The sequence below is a fragment of the Cetorhinus maximus genome, chromosome 4, assembly GCF_964194155.1.
Source record: "Cetorhinus maximus chromosome 4, sCetMax3.hap1.1, whole genome shotgun sequence".
NCBI lineage: Eukaryota > Metazoa > Chordata > Chondrichthyes > Lamniformes > Cetorhinidae > Cetorhinus > Cetorhinus maximus.
Window position 1 is genome coordinate 95292535 of NC_135882.1, and position 15455 is coordinate 95307989.

At 39.6% G+C, this 15455-nt stretch overlaps 1 protein-coding gene across 2 annotated transcripts in view; it reads left to right on the top strand.

Moving 5' to 3' along the window:
* Window positions 1-11003, top strand: part of rb1cc1 (RB1-inducible coiled-coil 1) — a 195511-nt gene extending 184508 nt beyond the window's left edge. For both annotated transcript variants that reach the window (XM_078540524.1, XM_078540525.1), the window contains 2 exons: window positions 3633-3703; window positions 9643-11003. In XM_078540524.1, the coding sequence (XP_078396650.1) occupies window positions 3633-3703; window positions 9643-9720 (149 nt within the window). In that variant the 3' untranslated portion in view covers window positions 9721-11003. The remainder of the gene's footprint in view (window positions 1-3632; window positions 3704-9642) is intronic.
* Window positions 11004-15455: the final 4452 nt, after the last annotated feature.

Below are 15455 nucleotides of genomic sequence, written 5' to 3' on the forward strand. Positions count from 1 at the left end.
ACCTTTTGCTGGCCTGAAAAATGACCATTCATCTCAACTCTCTGTTTTCTCCCACTTAACCAATTTTGCATCTATGCTGCCATTTGTCCCTTTTAATCCCATGGGTTTTAATGTTGATAAATCTAATCTGTAGTACTTCTGCAAACATCTTTTGGAAATCCACATACACAACATCAACCCTTGCCATTACTTCATCAAATAACTCAATCAAGTTACTTGAACACAATTTGCCTTTAACAAATCTATGCTGACTTTCATCTATTAACCCATACTTTCCATAGTATCTATGAATTTTGTGCTGGATTGTTGTCTTTAAAAGTTTCCCAACAACTGACATTAGGCTGACTGGCCTTTAGTTACTGGGTTTATCCCTCTCCCCTTTTTGAAAAAGAACAAGGTGTAGCATCATCCAGTTTACTCATATTCAAGGAGGATTTAAAAAATTGAGGCCAGGGCCTCTGCAATTTCCACCCTTAATTACCCTCAGCAGCCTATGAGACATCCCATCTAGAGTGGCTGACTTAATTTGAGGACTGCTTTTCAATTTATCTATTTTTATCCTGTCCAGTGTCACTACTGTTCCTTTACTGCTGCATTAGCAGCACCCTCTTCTTTCATGAAGACATTGTAAAAACTGTGTTAAGCTAGTCATGCCCCCTGCCTCCAAAAGATTTACCTCCCTTTCAGTAACAATGAGCCCCACTCTTCCTTTGGAAACCTTTTTATTTTTTGTTTTTACAACAGACTTTTGGGTTCCCTATTATGCTAGCTTGTTACAATTGAGATTTATAAGATCATTATGTTTTGGGTTATGTCCTTAATTGAATGTGAAATGAAGGGGGGCATGTGACCTGTTCTGATGCCTGCCTTATATAAAGCCTGGGTGTTTTAATTGTCAGAGATTAAAGGGGGGCCAATTTGTTTTACTGGGAAGAATATGCAAGCTGTTTACACTTGGAGACAACGGCAGCAGCCTGTAAACTAACAGTAGATAGACTCAGAGTCTCCAAAGTCCCAGAAAAGCGTAGAAAATGTGAGGTTATAAACAGCTGTGTTTTAAACTGTCCATTTAGTCTCTAGGTAAAAGAGAGTTGGGTCTCGAAGATAGCTAATCAGCATCTCTATATGGATACAGGGCTGATGTGATTCACATTGGAAAACAGATAGACTTTGAGAGGGGAAGGTTCCAAGATATTGCTGAAAACTCACTGACAAGGTTAGTATGCCAGGGTCCAGAAGAGGGAGAACAGCCATAGACAGCAAGATGCTACGGATCACCATGCAGGAATGCAGATTGGAGCTCGCACTCAGATTAAAAAGACCAATTTCATGAGGAGTTAAAAGGAGCCTGGAAGATTTTGCCTAGCTTGTGCTAGAGGAAGAATCTCTGGGGGGGATGAATCTCATCCCTGTTCTGAGATTAAGAGTTCCCAGGCTGAGAAAGAAAAAAACAGAAGTAAGCCACAGGATCTAAGAATCTCCTTGGACTGGTTCCGGAATAATTGAAAGTCTACTTAAAGGACAGCTTAAAGTGTATCCGTGAAGTGTGTTTTCAGTTGTGCTAAAAGGAAAAAGGGAAAGTTCCATTTTGTGGTTTAAAGGATAAGTTGCCTACAAAGATAGTGTTTAGTTCTTGGTTACAATAAAAGTCTTAAAATGTCAAATCTTTTTGTTTCATCCTTTCATCTATTAACTGCAAGTTCAAATTTCTTTAATTGCCTTTTGGAAGTCCATGTACACAACATCAACCCTCACTATTATTTGTTTTTCATTACGGAGAACAAGCTACTAATCTGTACCCTTTGTTCCAATTTTTAGGTCTCCTCTTTGTTTTCTATGTTCAGCTTGGCTCTATTATGGACCATATATTTGTCATAAGCTTCCTTTATGTACCTTATTTTAACCTCTATCTAACCTTTAGTCATCCAGGAACCTGTAGCTTTGGATGTTCCTCCTTTTCCCCCTAATGGAAATGTGTCTTTTATACCTGAACCACCTCCGCTTTGAAGGCCTCCCATTGTTCAATTGCTGTTTTGCCCACCATTTTATGATTCCAAACCACCTGGTCCCTATTCAAAGCATTGAAGTTATATGCCAGTGAACTAATTTTATGCTTGATTATACCTGATCCTTTTCCTTAACGGTTCTAGATCTAATGAAATTAAGATCACTGCTTCCAAATGTTCACTGAACCATGCCTCATTCCCCATTACTTCCTTCCCAGAACTAGCGCCAGCCCTGCTTCCTTCCTTGTTGAATTGGAAGCATACTGATCAAAAAACTTCACAAGAATACCAATATAGGCTTGTCAGGAGGATATTATAATTCTCATAATATTATTGGAACTTATTCTAAAATAGAGTAATAGTGGGATGTGTGTGTGTCTATATGTGTCTCTGTGTGTAAGACTTAATTGAATTATAGGCAGCTAGTCTGGGTGCTTTGATGTAGGAAGAGAAGTTAGGTTTGAAATGTTAATTAGGTAGACATGGGGAAGTTTAGAAACATAGGTGTCAAGGGAACATTTGCATTTTTAAATAAACCAGACTAGATTGTTTTCAAAGGAGAGGTGAAATGTGTCACCTAGCCAGGTGACGTTTAGAAACAGCATTTATTTTTCCCAGAGATTATTGGTAAAACATAGTGCTGTGAGAGGGTTTTATTATCAGGAAAGTAAGGTCCAAAGACATAGTGAAACGATGGATATTTGCATTCAAAGGGGAAAACACGTATCAAAGGAGCAAAGGCTGTGTGAGGGTAGGCATTTTAAGATCTTACAAGTGTGAAAAAGCCTTCAGCATCTATGCCTCAAGCTGCTGTCTTCAAAGGACTGAAGTTAAGAGAACTCACTTTGAATTCGATTTGTCCAGGGTATCTTGTTTCTTTGCCTGGGTCTTTTAAAATCTGCGTCTTACTGTTGCCTTAACGAAAGTGTAACTGGGAGTTGGATTGATTAGGGGATTTAGAAGTTAGTAGTAATTTGTAGATCTGTATGTATTTTAAAAAAACATTTCCCTTTTTAATAAATGTTTAATCTAGTTTTTACAAACCTATAAGACTTGGTGGTCTTATTGCTACTCAATGCATCTCGAAACTTATACAAATTGAAAATTAGTTGTGACAGTTGTTTCAAGTTTCCCTCTGGGATTTGAACAGCTCAGCATTTACCATCTGTGTCATAACAGACAACAATTTGTACTGTATATGAAGAGAATGCTGAGTGGTTGGAAAATGGATTCCGATTGGTAGAGGCATTGACATGGAGAATGCACCACTGGTGGTGAGTGACAGTTAACTGCCAGGCACTTTATAAAATGCATTCTCCAAACACCTCTACCAATCAGAGTCCACTTGCCAGCCAATCAGCACTCTCTTCACATTCAATATAAATTATTGCCTTCCCCCAATATTGGTATTCTTGCAAAATGTCCTGAAGAATGCAAGATGAAAATCTTTGACATATCTCTATTTTCAGTGATGTTGATATAATGGTGAAGTTAGGGGTATACTTTTCATCCTCCAAACTTTTAAAATACAATTTTCTAAAGAGATTTTTCAGGGAACAAATAGTTCTCTAACTGACTTTAGAGTTACTGATTTAGTCAGTGGAAAATGATTGATTTTACTTTTAGTTCCAGGTTCTTCTAGGAGACCTTGGGTACTTGGAAAAGTGATGGAAAAAGAATATTGTCAAGCTAAAAAGGTAAAGTTTTTCACTTTTTACCTTAAAGATCTGATCTGCTACTAGCAATAAATGGCAAGCCAAATGCATGTTCAAAGAACTCCCAATTTTGGTATTAAGTATATTGGGGCAGTTATTCAGAGTTTTGTGAAACCTAACACCCAATTGTTGCTTGGTGCAATATGTCAGACTAACCATTCAGGTTATAAAAACAAAATGCTGAAAATACTGCAGGTCAGGCAGCAACTATGGAGAGAAACAGAGTTGACATTTCAGGCCGATGACTTTTCAGCAGAGACGAGGAAAGTTAGAAATTTAATAGGTTATGAGCAAGTGAAAGGGGAAAAGGGGGGAGGAAGAACAAAAGGGAACATCTGAATAGGGTTGATGGCAGGGGGGAGATTAAATGACAAAATATTTCATGGCACAAAAGCCAAAGAGCGTGGTAATGGGTAAAGTAAGGAAATAAAAGATGTGCCTAGATGAGGTGTGAATGGCTGGATAGCAGCTGTCCAAATGCAAAGTGAAAGACTAAAGAAAGAAATGAGAAAAATTGAACCAGGAAAAGAAAAAACTCAAAATCAACAGAGGTTATAATCTAAAATTGTTGAACTAAATGCTGAGTCCAGAAGGCTGTAGAGTGCCAAGTTGAAAGACAAGGTGCTGTTCCTCAAGCTTATGTTGAGGTTCGTTGGGACACTGGAACGCCAAGGGCAGAAAGATCAGAGTTGAGAGCAAGGGGGAAGAATTGAAATGACAAACAACAGAAAGCTCAGGTACAAGCTTGTGGACTGAACAGAAGTGTTCTCTAAGTGGTTACCCAATCTGTGTTTAGTGTCTCCAATGTAGAGGAGACCACATTGTGAACAGTGAATACCTCATGGTAAATTGAAAGAAGTACAAATAAATTGCCGTTTCACTTGAAAGGATTATTTGGACTAGAACGGAGGGCAGGGGAGACAGGGTGAATATTCATTTATGACCTCTTACCTCTGGATCTTTTCATTGAGAAATGTCGGCGTGACATCGGCTGTCTCAATTTCTTTACTCACTTTAACCTTTCACCCTCTGAACTGGTAGCACTCTGTTCTCTCAGGTCCAGCCCTAACACCATCACTAAACCTGCTGACAGGGGAGGTGTTGTGATTATCTGTTGTGAAGGTCGTGATTCTGTATTGAATGGTCACCCTCCACCATTTCCACCACATCCAGCATGATGCCACCATCAAACACATCATCATCTGCCCTCCGCTTTCAGTATTCCAAAGGGACTGCTTCCACAACATTCTGGTCCTCAGCACCCCCTCTTTCCTGTGGCACTTTTCATTGCAAGTGCAGGAGATACAACATCTGCCCTTTTACCTCTTCCCTTTTCATTATCCAAGGTGGAACAACTTCATTCAGTCTGCAAACATAACCCTGAGATTCCTGTTGTTTGTAATTTCAATTCTCCACCTTGCCCCCACTCTGACCTTTCTGTCCTTGGCCTGCTATAGTGTTCCAGCGGAGCTCAACGCAAGCTCGAAGAAAAGCACCTCATCTTTCGACTTGGCACTCTACAGCATTCTGGATTCAGCATTGATTTCAGTTATTTTAGATCATAACCTCTGCCTCCATTTTGTTTAGTGTTTGATTTTTGCTGATTCAATATTTTTTTTGTTCTTTCGCTTTGCATATGGACAGCTGCTATCGAGCTATTCGTCCCTCATCTAAATACTTCTTTTGTTTCTTTACCTTATACACTGCCACTTCCTTTGGCTTTTTGTACCATGAAACCTTTTGCCATTTAATCTCTCTCGCCCTTACCTATCACAGACCTTCCGTTTTGTTCTTCCTTCTCTCTTTTACTTGCTCAAAACTTATTGCATTTCTACCTTTCCTCAGTTCCAATGTAAGGTAATTAACCTGAAACGTTACAAAGTTTCATAGGGAATAAGAGTAAGACATCCAGTTCCTTGGGCCTGTTCTGTCATTCAATAGATCATAGCCAATCAGTACCTAAACCTTATTTACTTCTTTCACTACTGACAGCAGCTAGTTTCTGAGGAGCAGAAGACAGAATGGGAAATGTGGGCAGAAGCTTTATCTTGAGAGAATGGTATTTTTAATTGACCAATACATAAAAAAATTAGAGAGATTTGCCTTATCGGCTCTAGCCAACTTCACATGTATGATGATGACGAGCTCTACTGCTACATCACTTTTCATGACCCCATTACCTTTACTGTGTTGTCAGACCGGCCATCAATCCAGCCTTGGGTGAGCTGCAATTTCCTTCAGTTAAAAAATTGGAAGACTGAAGCCTTCACCCCCAACCAGAAACTTCATACCGTTACCCCCAATTCAATCCCCTTTCTCCACCTGTTTACTAAGTGTCATCTGTGGCTCAGTTGGTAGCACTCTTGCCTTTCGAGTCAGAAGTTGTGCGTGCAAGTCCCACACCAGAGTACAAAAATTTAGGCTGACGCTCGAAGGTATTACTACTGTCAAAGGTGCCGTCTTTTGGATGAGACGTTAAATTGAAGCCCCATCTGCACACTCAGGTGGGCATAAAAGATTCTATTTCAAACAGCAGAAATGTATCCCCTATTCTGACCAATTCTTATTCCTCAATCAACATCACTGAAAACATTGCTGTTTGTGGGAACTTGTCGCATGAAAATTGACCGACACGTTTCCTAAATTACAATTACAAATTCAAAACCACTTGTTTGGCTGTAAAATACTTTGTGACTTCCTGAAGTCATGAAAGGTGCTATATGAATGCAAGTCTTGATTTTTTTTTCTTTCACCTCCATCGCATCACCTGCTTCCCCTCTTTCTTACTTTCTGTACATAGAGGTCCTCATCTATATATTTGATATCTCCAGACTCAGACTATTCCAATGTTCTCTTATCCAGTGTTCCATCCTGCACCCTCTATAAACTGACACTTCATTATTGCCCCACACCAACTCCTGCTTACCTCTGAGCTTGCTGATCTGCATTGGTCACTTACAATTTAAAATTCTCATCCCTGTGTTTAATTCACTTCATGGCCTAGTTTCTTTCTATCTCCGTAACCTCCTCTAGCCTTCCAACCCTACCATCCCCAACTATGTTCCTCCGACTCTAGCCTTTTGTCCATCTGCCCTCTCTTTCACCTTTGGTGCCTATGTCTTCAAACCTGAGTGACTGTAGGATTTCCTCTGTAAACAGTTTTACCACACCACCTCTAAGATCTTTCTTAAAACTCAAGTCTACAACAAAACTTTTAGTACTCTTTCCTAATATTTCCTTTGGCTCAGCAACAGTGTGTTTCTGATTACTCTGTCTGCGTTAGGATATTTTCCTATGTTAAAAACATTGTATATCCTAATTCAGGAAAGAGGGAGATAAGCAGGAATCTATAGGTCAGTTAGCTTAAAAACTGTAACAGCTCAAGGCGTTGTAGGTGTTATATTAATATGGATAGAGCATTGGCTAACTAACGGGAAATAGCAAGTTTTCAGGTTGGTAAACTGTACCTAGTCGGGTGCTTCAAAGATCAGTGCTGAGGCCTCAACTATTCACAATCTCAGGGATGAGAAATTTCTGCCGTTTGGTGGATCGCTGACTTTTGGCTCTTGGAATTCAGCCCTTTTAATTATTTTTCTGACCCCTGCCTGTCCTTGGGAGCTTTTGATCAGCCCCATTCTCTTTAATCCACCGCCAATTCTGACCTGGCTTTGACTCGATTGGGAGATACAAAGGTCATACCCCAAGTAGCTGCTGCTCTCTTTTGCAACCTGCAGAGGGCCTTCCTATGCGGAACCGTCATCTTGGTGCTGCGTTTGCTGTGAGAGATGCTACCACAGGCACAGGGTAACAACTTGGTCTCAACCCAAGCGCAGCCCCAGGCTCAGCTTTAGGCTCCAACCCTGGGATGAGGGAGGGAGATTTCAGTGGCTCTGATGTAAGCTACGTCCCACCCTCCGTAGCAGCCTCTACATTGACCTATTCAGGACCCTGGTGCTGAATATATGGAAATATGGAAAGTTTGACTGAAACCTACATTAGTACATAAAATAACATTTTTATGAAGTACTTTAAAAACACATTTTCATATTTATATGATGTATTATTTATGTTGATCTATAATACACAAACATGCTTCTTTCTAGCTGTTTTGTTTTTGCAGGAGTCTGGGGTCATGTTAATTTCCAAGATTTTTAATCTTCTGTTCATGGGATGTCGCTAGTTACTATTGAGACATTTAAGATTCTGAGGGGGCTTGACGGGTTAGATGCTGAGAAGATGTTTCCCCTCGTAAGGGAATCTAGAACTAGGGGGCACAGTTTCAGAATAAGGGGTCATCCATTTAAGACAAAGTTCAGGAGGACTTTCTTCTCTGAGGGTTGTGAATTTATGGAGAGTATGGGTCTTTTGAATATATTCAAAGCTGAGACAGGAAGATTTTTGAACTATAATGAAGTCAAGATTAGGAAAGTGAAGTTGAGGCCAAGGTCAGTCCGAGGCCAGATCAGTCAGAATCTTATTAAATGGTGGAGCAGGCTCTACCGTCTGTATGGCCTATGCCTGCTCCTATTGCTTATCTTTTTATGCTCTTACACAAAAGTTGTTATAAGTTCAGAAGGATCCACAATGACTCCAAATCTATTGCCTTTGGCTATTAGTCACAGCAGTCAATAATATTTAGCTATTGAGTCAAAAGGTTGTTGTGGTATTCTTTAATGTATCGTTTCCACCTAAATATAGGGGTGAATTGAAGCTGCTATTGAATTGTAGCAATTCTTTGACTTCCAAAGTACATAATCAGCTACAAAGGATAGAATCTATGCTGTTTCTGGCTTTCCCAGTTACTGAGTATGGCTGACTGAACCTCAGGAGATATGGATGTTAGTTAATCTCTTGGCATACATCAACCGTAAGGACTTGTATTCATTCAGTATGTTGATGGCGTGCTATGTTCCTGATGCTTTTGTAGCACACTCAAAAGTCAGTCAAGCACAAATAGAGCCAGTTACAAAAAGAATTGTGGCGTTTCTCCCTCTGGGTGTGTTTTGCAGAATAAAACAACCTAAGTTCTTTGTAGTATGCTGCACGTTGCATTCATTTTTGTTTAGAGGCTCACCCACATTAGTGAGGAATAGATCCAAGGCGAGGAAGAATCCAATTAGTTTGTTACAAGGTAGTGTTTACATTGAGATTTGTGATGACTACCTAATGCATTGCTTCAATGAAGACATTTCTGTTGCTAATATCAGCTGAGCTGTTACATATTTGTGCTGTCCATATATATGTGTGCTAAGTGTACTTTCACAGAGAAAATTGGAATCATTCCCCAAATACCTTTTGACTCCACATATTATGAATTATCCTCTCCTGTTACTGCCATGTCACAAAGGTTACCTCAGATATTTGATTTATAATTATCATATTGAGAAGTATAGAGTAACTGCATAATTTCACTGTTACAGAATATTAATATGGTATCTAACTAACCTGTATGAGGGGAGATGGAAAATCTTTATTTGAGAATTTAGAAATAGCTGATGCAAAAAATGAGATGCCAATTGTTTTATCACAAACATGTACATAATATGGCCCAATTATGCAAAATTATGCTGTCTTGCACATTTGTATTCAATTTAGAAATAAGATAGTGTGAAGCACTTTGTTTTTGAAGACGTGCTAATATTTTGAGAATGATTAAATAACTAGCATAGGACTTCATGTACTAACTCCCCTTGCATCCTATAAGCAGAACACATCTTTTTAATAGATGGGCTGATTGACTTTTCTTCATCATACCTGGTCTGTGAAAGCTTTGGAATATATAAAAACCGATCACATTTATTAGCTTGTAATTATTTATTAGGATTTTGTACTGCAAATTCTTTGTGACGATGTGCAAATATATTATTCTAAATTAAGTTTGTATATTTGTCACACTGAAATATTGTTTTGATTTATTTCAGGCTCAAAACAGATTTAAAGTCCCTCTGGGAACAAAATTCTACAGAGTGAAAGCAGTGTCCTGGAACAAGAAAGTATAACAGTTATGAAACCGACTGTTGTTAGCTCACTTTTCCTTTCTATCACAATTCCTTTATGGCTTGTTGTGCTACATTTGTTATGCAGCTTCTGAAGATACTTGGAAAAGAAGGTGGCACAAATGTAATTCACATCAGTAGAAACTTGCTGGAGCGATGCTTCAATTTTTGATACTCCCCATTCAACATGTATTGAATTCAGCACTGCCCAGATCATAAAATGCATCTAGTCCCATTCAATGAACTGCTTGTATTCTTCCCTGAAGACCTAGAAATGTGGACCAAATACATTCTTTTCAAAGAGCATGCCCTCTACATTGTGGCATAATAGCCATGTGATTTGCCTGTTCAAAACAAAATCACTGAATATTCAGATGCCTAAACATTTGTCATTATTACCAGCATTTGTGAAGGAATTTATCACCATCAAAGTAGTTTGAGAAAACCATCTTTACCATATGTATTTAATCATTTAAATATTTATAGGAGTGTTCCTAGCATGCAAACGTCCCATATAAAATTTTATCTTAAGTTTGCTTCCATGGATTTTCATTCTAGCTGTTAATCTACATACATACTGAAGTTACTTAGAAATATATAGAGATCTAGCCCTGTATGGTGAAGAAATGTGCAATGAATAAGACTGGAATTTGAATCAGTTGCTAGAATTGCATTTCTGAAAAAATGCACCATCAATCGTTAATTGTGTATACACATTGGAAGGGAAGAATTTGTGTTGTTTACAAATAACACAGTACTAAAGCTTCCCAGAAACCTAAAGCTGGAATAAATGTAATATATTGTTTCATTTAAGTGACCAGTGTTCCATTCAGTTTTAAAACCAATTTCTCATTGTATATTAACCATCATAAAATCTTCAAGTTACAAACATTACTGTATTGCAAAAGAAATTCAGAATTTTGAAACAATAAACATTTAAATCTGTAGTGTGTGCATCATGAAAAATATTTAATCACTGCAGAAAAGAAAAATATTAAAATTCAGTGTAAATTTACATTACTGTTGGATAAAGTTGTTAACTTTTCCTTCATGTTAAAGCTATTACTGTGTACTGCATTGCAATATTGTTTATATTTTAAATTGCTTAATTTGCTGTAAAGTGCTTCTATGCACCCTGAGGTTATGAAAGGGAGTGTATAATTGCAAGTTTGTTCTTCTTTGTACATAATTGGGATTAACTATCAATACAAGGTGTGACAAAAACACATTATCACTGTATGTTGGCATACTATGATAGATAAAAACAGTATACACTGAGTGATGGACCTTTTAGCAATGAACTATTTATGTTACCTCGACCGTGGTAAATAAGCAGTTGGATAGTAGTTTGGTACTAATTGAGCAGCAGAACAGAGAAAAAAGTTTTAATCTTTAAAGCAATGTGTAATCCTATTGCAAAGTACTGGTTCCAAGGCAACTAATAATTAGCAAAACATCAAAAACCAGAATTGAGAATTGTTCTTCAAATCTTCTTTAATAGGAATTGACCATAATCCCTAATCTTCAGCTCAGACTATGAGTTTTTCATTCCTTTCTTTGGAAAACTTGCCTGCAGCTATCTAATGCTCATTCAGACTGACTGTTACATGTGGTTTTGCATCTACTGAGATTACCTGTGGGTCAATTTGCTAGCATTGCGACTTCATGACATCCTTTCTGAATTGGCAGTGAAGTGTGTGTTTTCTCCCCCAAGATCAATTCAAATTTGCATGCACTGTCACAGCTGGATTTTGAGTGTTGTTACCTTAGCCACCCCCTGTTTCTTATCCACAAGATGCCTTGATAAGGTGTCAATTTAACATATATGCAGCTCTACTTGTCCTTCACCTTTGTCAACCAGTCCACTGTTGATGTGTTGTCAAACAGCACCAATCATGGATAAGCTGCAATTTCCTCCAGTTAAAATATGAGAAAACCAAAGCTATTTCTGCAGTCTTGCCACAAGCCCTTTATCATTGGAGTTCTGAAGAAGTCATATTGGACTCGACTTAACTCTTTCTCTCCACAGATGCTGCTAGACGTCTGAGTTTTTCCAGCACTTTGTTTCTATTTCAGATTTCCTGCAACTGCAGTATTTTGCTTTTATTACTCTGTACCATTGGCACTGAGTCAATCCCTCTCCCTAGCCATTGTCTCAGGTTGAGCCTTATTGGGTCCCAATCTGAACTACTAATTCCATATCCTTTTGTTCACAAAAATCACTTCCTGCCATCTCCACAACTCCTCCTGCCCTTGCCTCAACCCATCTGCTTCAGAAACATTAATCCATGCCTTTGTCATTTTTTGACTGGATTGTTTCAAAACTCTGCAGGCTTCCAGCCTCCGTAACTTCAGCTCCTCCAAAACATTGTGCATATCCTGACGCGTTCATCCATCATTTTCCCTTGCAGACCACATCCCTCAATGCCTCATGTTGTAATTTCTAATGGTAAATCCCTTCCTCTCTAATCTCCTCAAGCTATACAACCCTTCCAACACCTTCCTAGAATTTTCCATTCCTCCAATTCATGTTTCTTGTGTATCTCCCCTCCCCATTCCACCATTTGCAGCCTTACCTTCAGCTGCCTCAGCTCCAATCTTTAGATTTCCCTTTCTAAAATCCCTTTTGTCTTTCCCTGTCTGCTTCTTTAAGACTGTTCTTTAAAAATTGACCTCTTTTTAACAAGTTTTTGGCCACTTCTAATATCTCTTCCTTTGGCTTGGCATCTACTTTTGTCCAGTTCTACCTTTAATTGACTTTGGATATTCACTACATTTAACTTCCTTCAGTCCCTTGTAAGTCATTTGTATTCATGGCCCCACTTCAAAGTTTATAACCATTTCAAACTGTCAATCAAACTGAACTGACAGGCACCCGACTTTGCTAATGAAAGGTTGTGAAATCAGTCATGCAGCACTAATCCTGCAATAGCTTATGTCAAGAGACAGTGAACTAGCAAGCATTGAATTATTTTAGCACTGCAGACAGTTTTTTTCAAATATTTAAAGGACAGAGTGTTTAAATTTCTTGACTGCTTGGCAGTCCTCTTGACAGCTCTCTTGACGGTTCCAATAAGTTTATGCACTTTCATGTCTACTTTTAACAATCCCAAAGGGCACCTGGCTTTCCCAACGGTGCCTGGTACCTTACCCAGAAGTGAACCTTATCTCTCCAAAAGGTTACCCTACATCTCCAAAGAACTCTGGAAGGTTTAGACCTTCTACCAGGTCTAAAGTGCAGACATTGTGTCTGGGATTTTCTGTCGCAGGCAGGACTGAAAATTTGGAGAACAGCCAAAAGTCCATTGACTTTTGGGCAGGAATTTTGGGACCGGAAATTCCCACCCTGTGTTTTGGACATCCCACCAGCCAGAACCTGATTTGACTGAGGCAGCTGCACTTTAACATGTGAGGTTGCCTCTATGAGCCATGGATGTGCAATTTGGAACCTGCTCACATTCCTCCCCCACCCTGCAAAAATGGTAGGGGCCAGGTTCAGGGGCGGGGTTTCCAGGTTTGCGCTTCACCTGTCATTTTTGCTAAGACACTGAACCTCTGTGTGAAAATTCAGGCTAACGTGTCAGGGAGCTTTTCATGCAAAGTCCACACAGCAGAATGCAGTCCTGTGCATGTGCTCTTTACAGCACAAGATATTAGCTAAGGATCATGCTAGAAATTTATTTGTGCAGTTGGCTGTGCCTGGCATATGAATACTGAAGCCTACTGCAAACTTACTGTCACTCTGCATGACAGCACAGATCAAGAATGAAGTTTTATCAGCTTCGAGACTTAAGGCTGGATGGGTTGCAACTGAACAGAGCAGGGACCAATTTTCTTATGGGGTAATTTGCTAGTGCTATTGGGGAGAGTTTAAGCTAACTTGACAAGGACATGGGAACTAGGAAGTAAAATCAGAATGTAACAGTGACATGCACAGAGCCAGAGAGACAGGTAGCACTAGAATAGGAAATAGGAAGATATTAAGTGGGATCAGTACGAGGGAATATCATAAAGCTAAAATTAGGCATACTGTCCGTGTATGAACACATGAGCAGGGTAAATAATGTTGGTGAGCTGCAGGCACGGATATCCACATGGAAATATGACAATGTGGTGATAATGGAGACCTGGCTCAAAGGAGGGCAGGACTTTGGTTCTGTCTTCACAAAGGAGGACACAAATAACATACCAGAAATGTTGGGGAACACGGTTTAGTGAGAGGGAGGAACTGAAAGAAATCAGTATTAGTAGGTAAATGGCGTTGGGGAAATTGATGGGATTGGAGGCCGATAAATACCCAGGGCCTGATAATCTATATCCCAGAGTACTTAAGGAAGTGGCCCTAGAAATAGTGGATGCATTGGTGGTCATCTTCCGAGATTCTATAGGCTCTGGAACAGTTCCTACAGATTGGAGGGTAGCTAATGTAACCCCACTATTTAAAAAGGGAGGCAGAGAGAAAATGGAATTATAGACCAGTCAGCCTGACGTTGGTAGTGGGGAAAATTCTAGAGCCCATTATAAAAGATTTAATAGCTGAGCACGTGGAAAACAGTGGCAGAATCGGACAGTCAGCATGGATTTATGAAAGGGAAATCATGCTTGACAAATCTACTGGAATTTTTTGAGGATGTAACTAGTAGAGTTGATGAGGGGGAGCCAGTGGATGTGGTTTATTTGGACTTTCAGAAGGCTTTCAACAAAGTCCCACATAAGAGATTGGTGTGTAAAATTAAAGCGCATGGGATTGTGGGTAGTGTATTGAGATGGATAGAAAACTGGTTGGCAGACAGGAACCAAAGAGTAGGAATAAATGGGTCTTTTTCCGAATGGCAGGCAGTGACTAGTGGGGTAGCGCAAGGATCGGTGCTGGGACCCCAGTTATTTACAATATATATTAATGATTTAGATGAGGGAATTAAATATAATATCTCCAAATTTGCAGATGAGACAAAGCTGGGTGGGAGGATGAGCTGTGAGGAGGATGCAGAGATGCTTCAGTGTGATTTGGACAAGCTGAGTGAGTGGGCAAATGCATGGCAGATGTAGTATAATGTGGATAAATGTGAAGTTATCCATTTTGGTAGCAAAAACAGGAAGGCAGATTATTATTTGAATGGCTATAAATTGAGAGAGGGGAATGTGCAACAAGACCTGGGTGTCCTTGTACACCAGTCGCTGAAGGTAAGCATGCAGGTGCAGCAGGCAGTAAAGAAGGCAAACGGTATGTTGGCCTTCATAGCCAGAGGATTCGAGTACGGGAACAGGGATGTCTTGCTGCAATTGTACAGGGCCTTGGTGTGACCACACTTGGCATATTGTGTGCAGTTTTGGTCTCCTTATCTGAGGAAGGATGTACTTGCTATAGAGGGAGTGCAGCGAAGGTTTACTCAACTGGTTCCTGGGATGGCGGGACTGACATATGAGGAGAGATTGAGTCGATTAGGATTATGTTTGCTGGAGTTCGGAAGAATGAGGGGGGATCTCATAGAAACCTATAAAATTCTAACAGGACTAGACAGGGTAGATGCAGGAAGGATGTTCCCGATGGTGGGTGAGTCCAGAACCAGGGGTCACAGTCTGAGGATATGGGGTAGACCATTTAGGACTGAGATGAGAAATTTCTTCACCCAGAGAGTGGTGAGCCTGTGGAATTCGTTACCGCAGAAAGGAGTTGAGACCAAAACATTGTATGTTTTCAAGAAGGAGTTCGATATAGCCCTTGGGGCGAAAGGGAT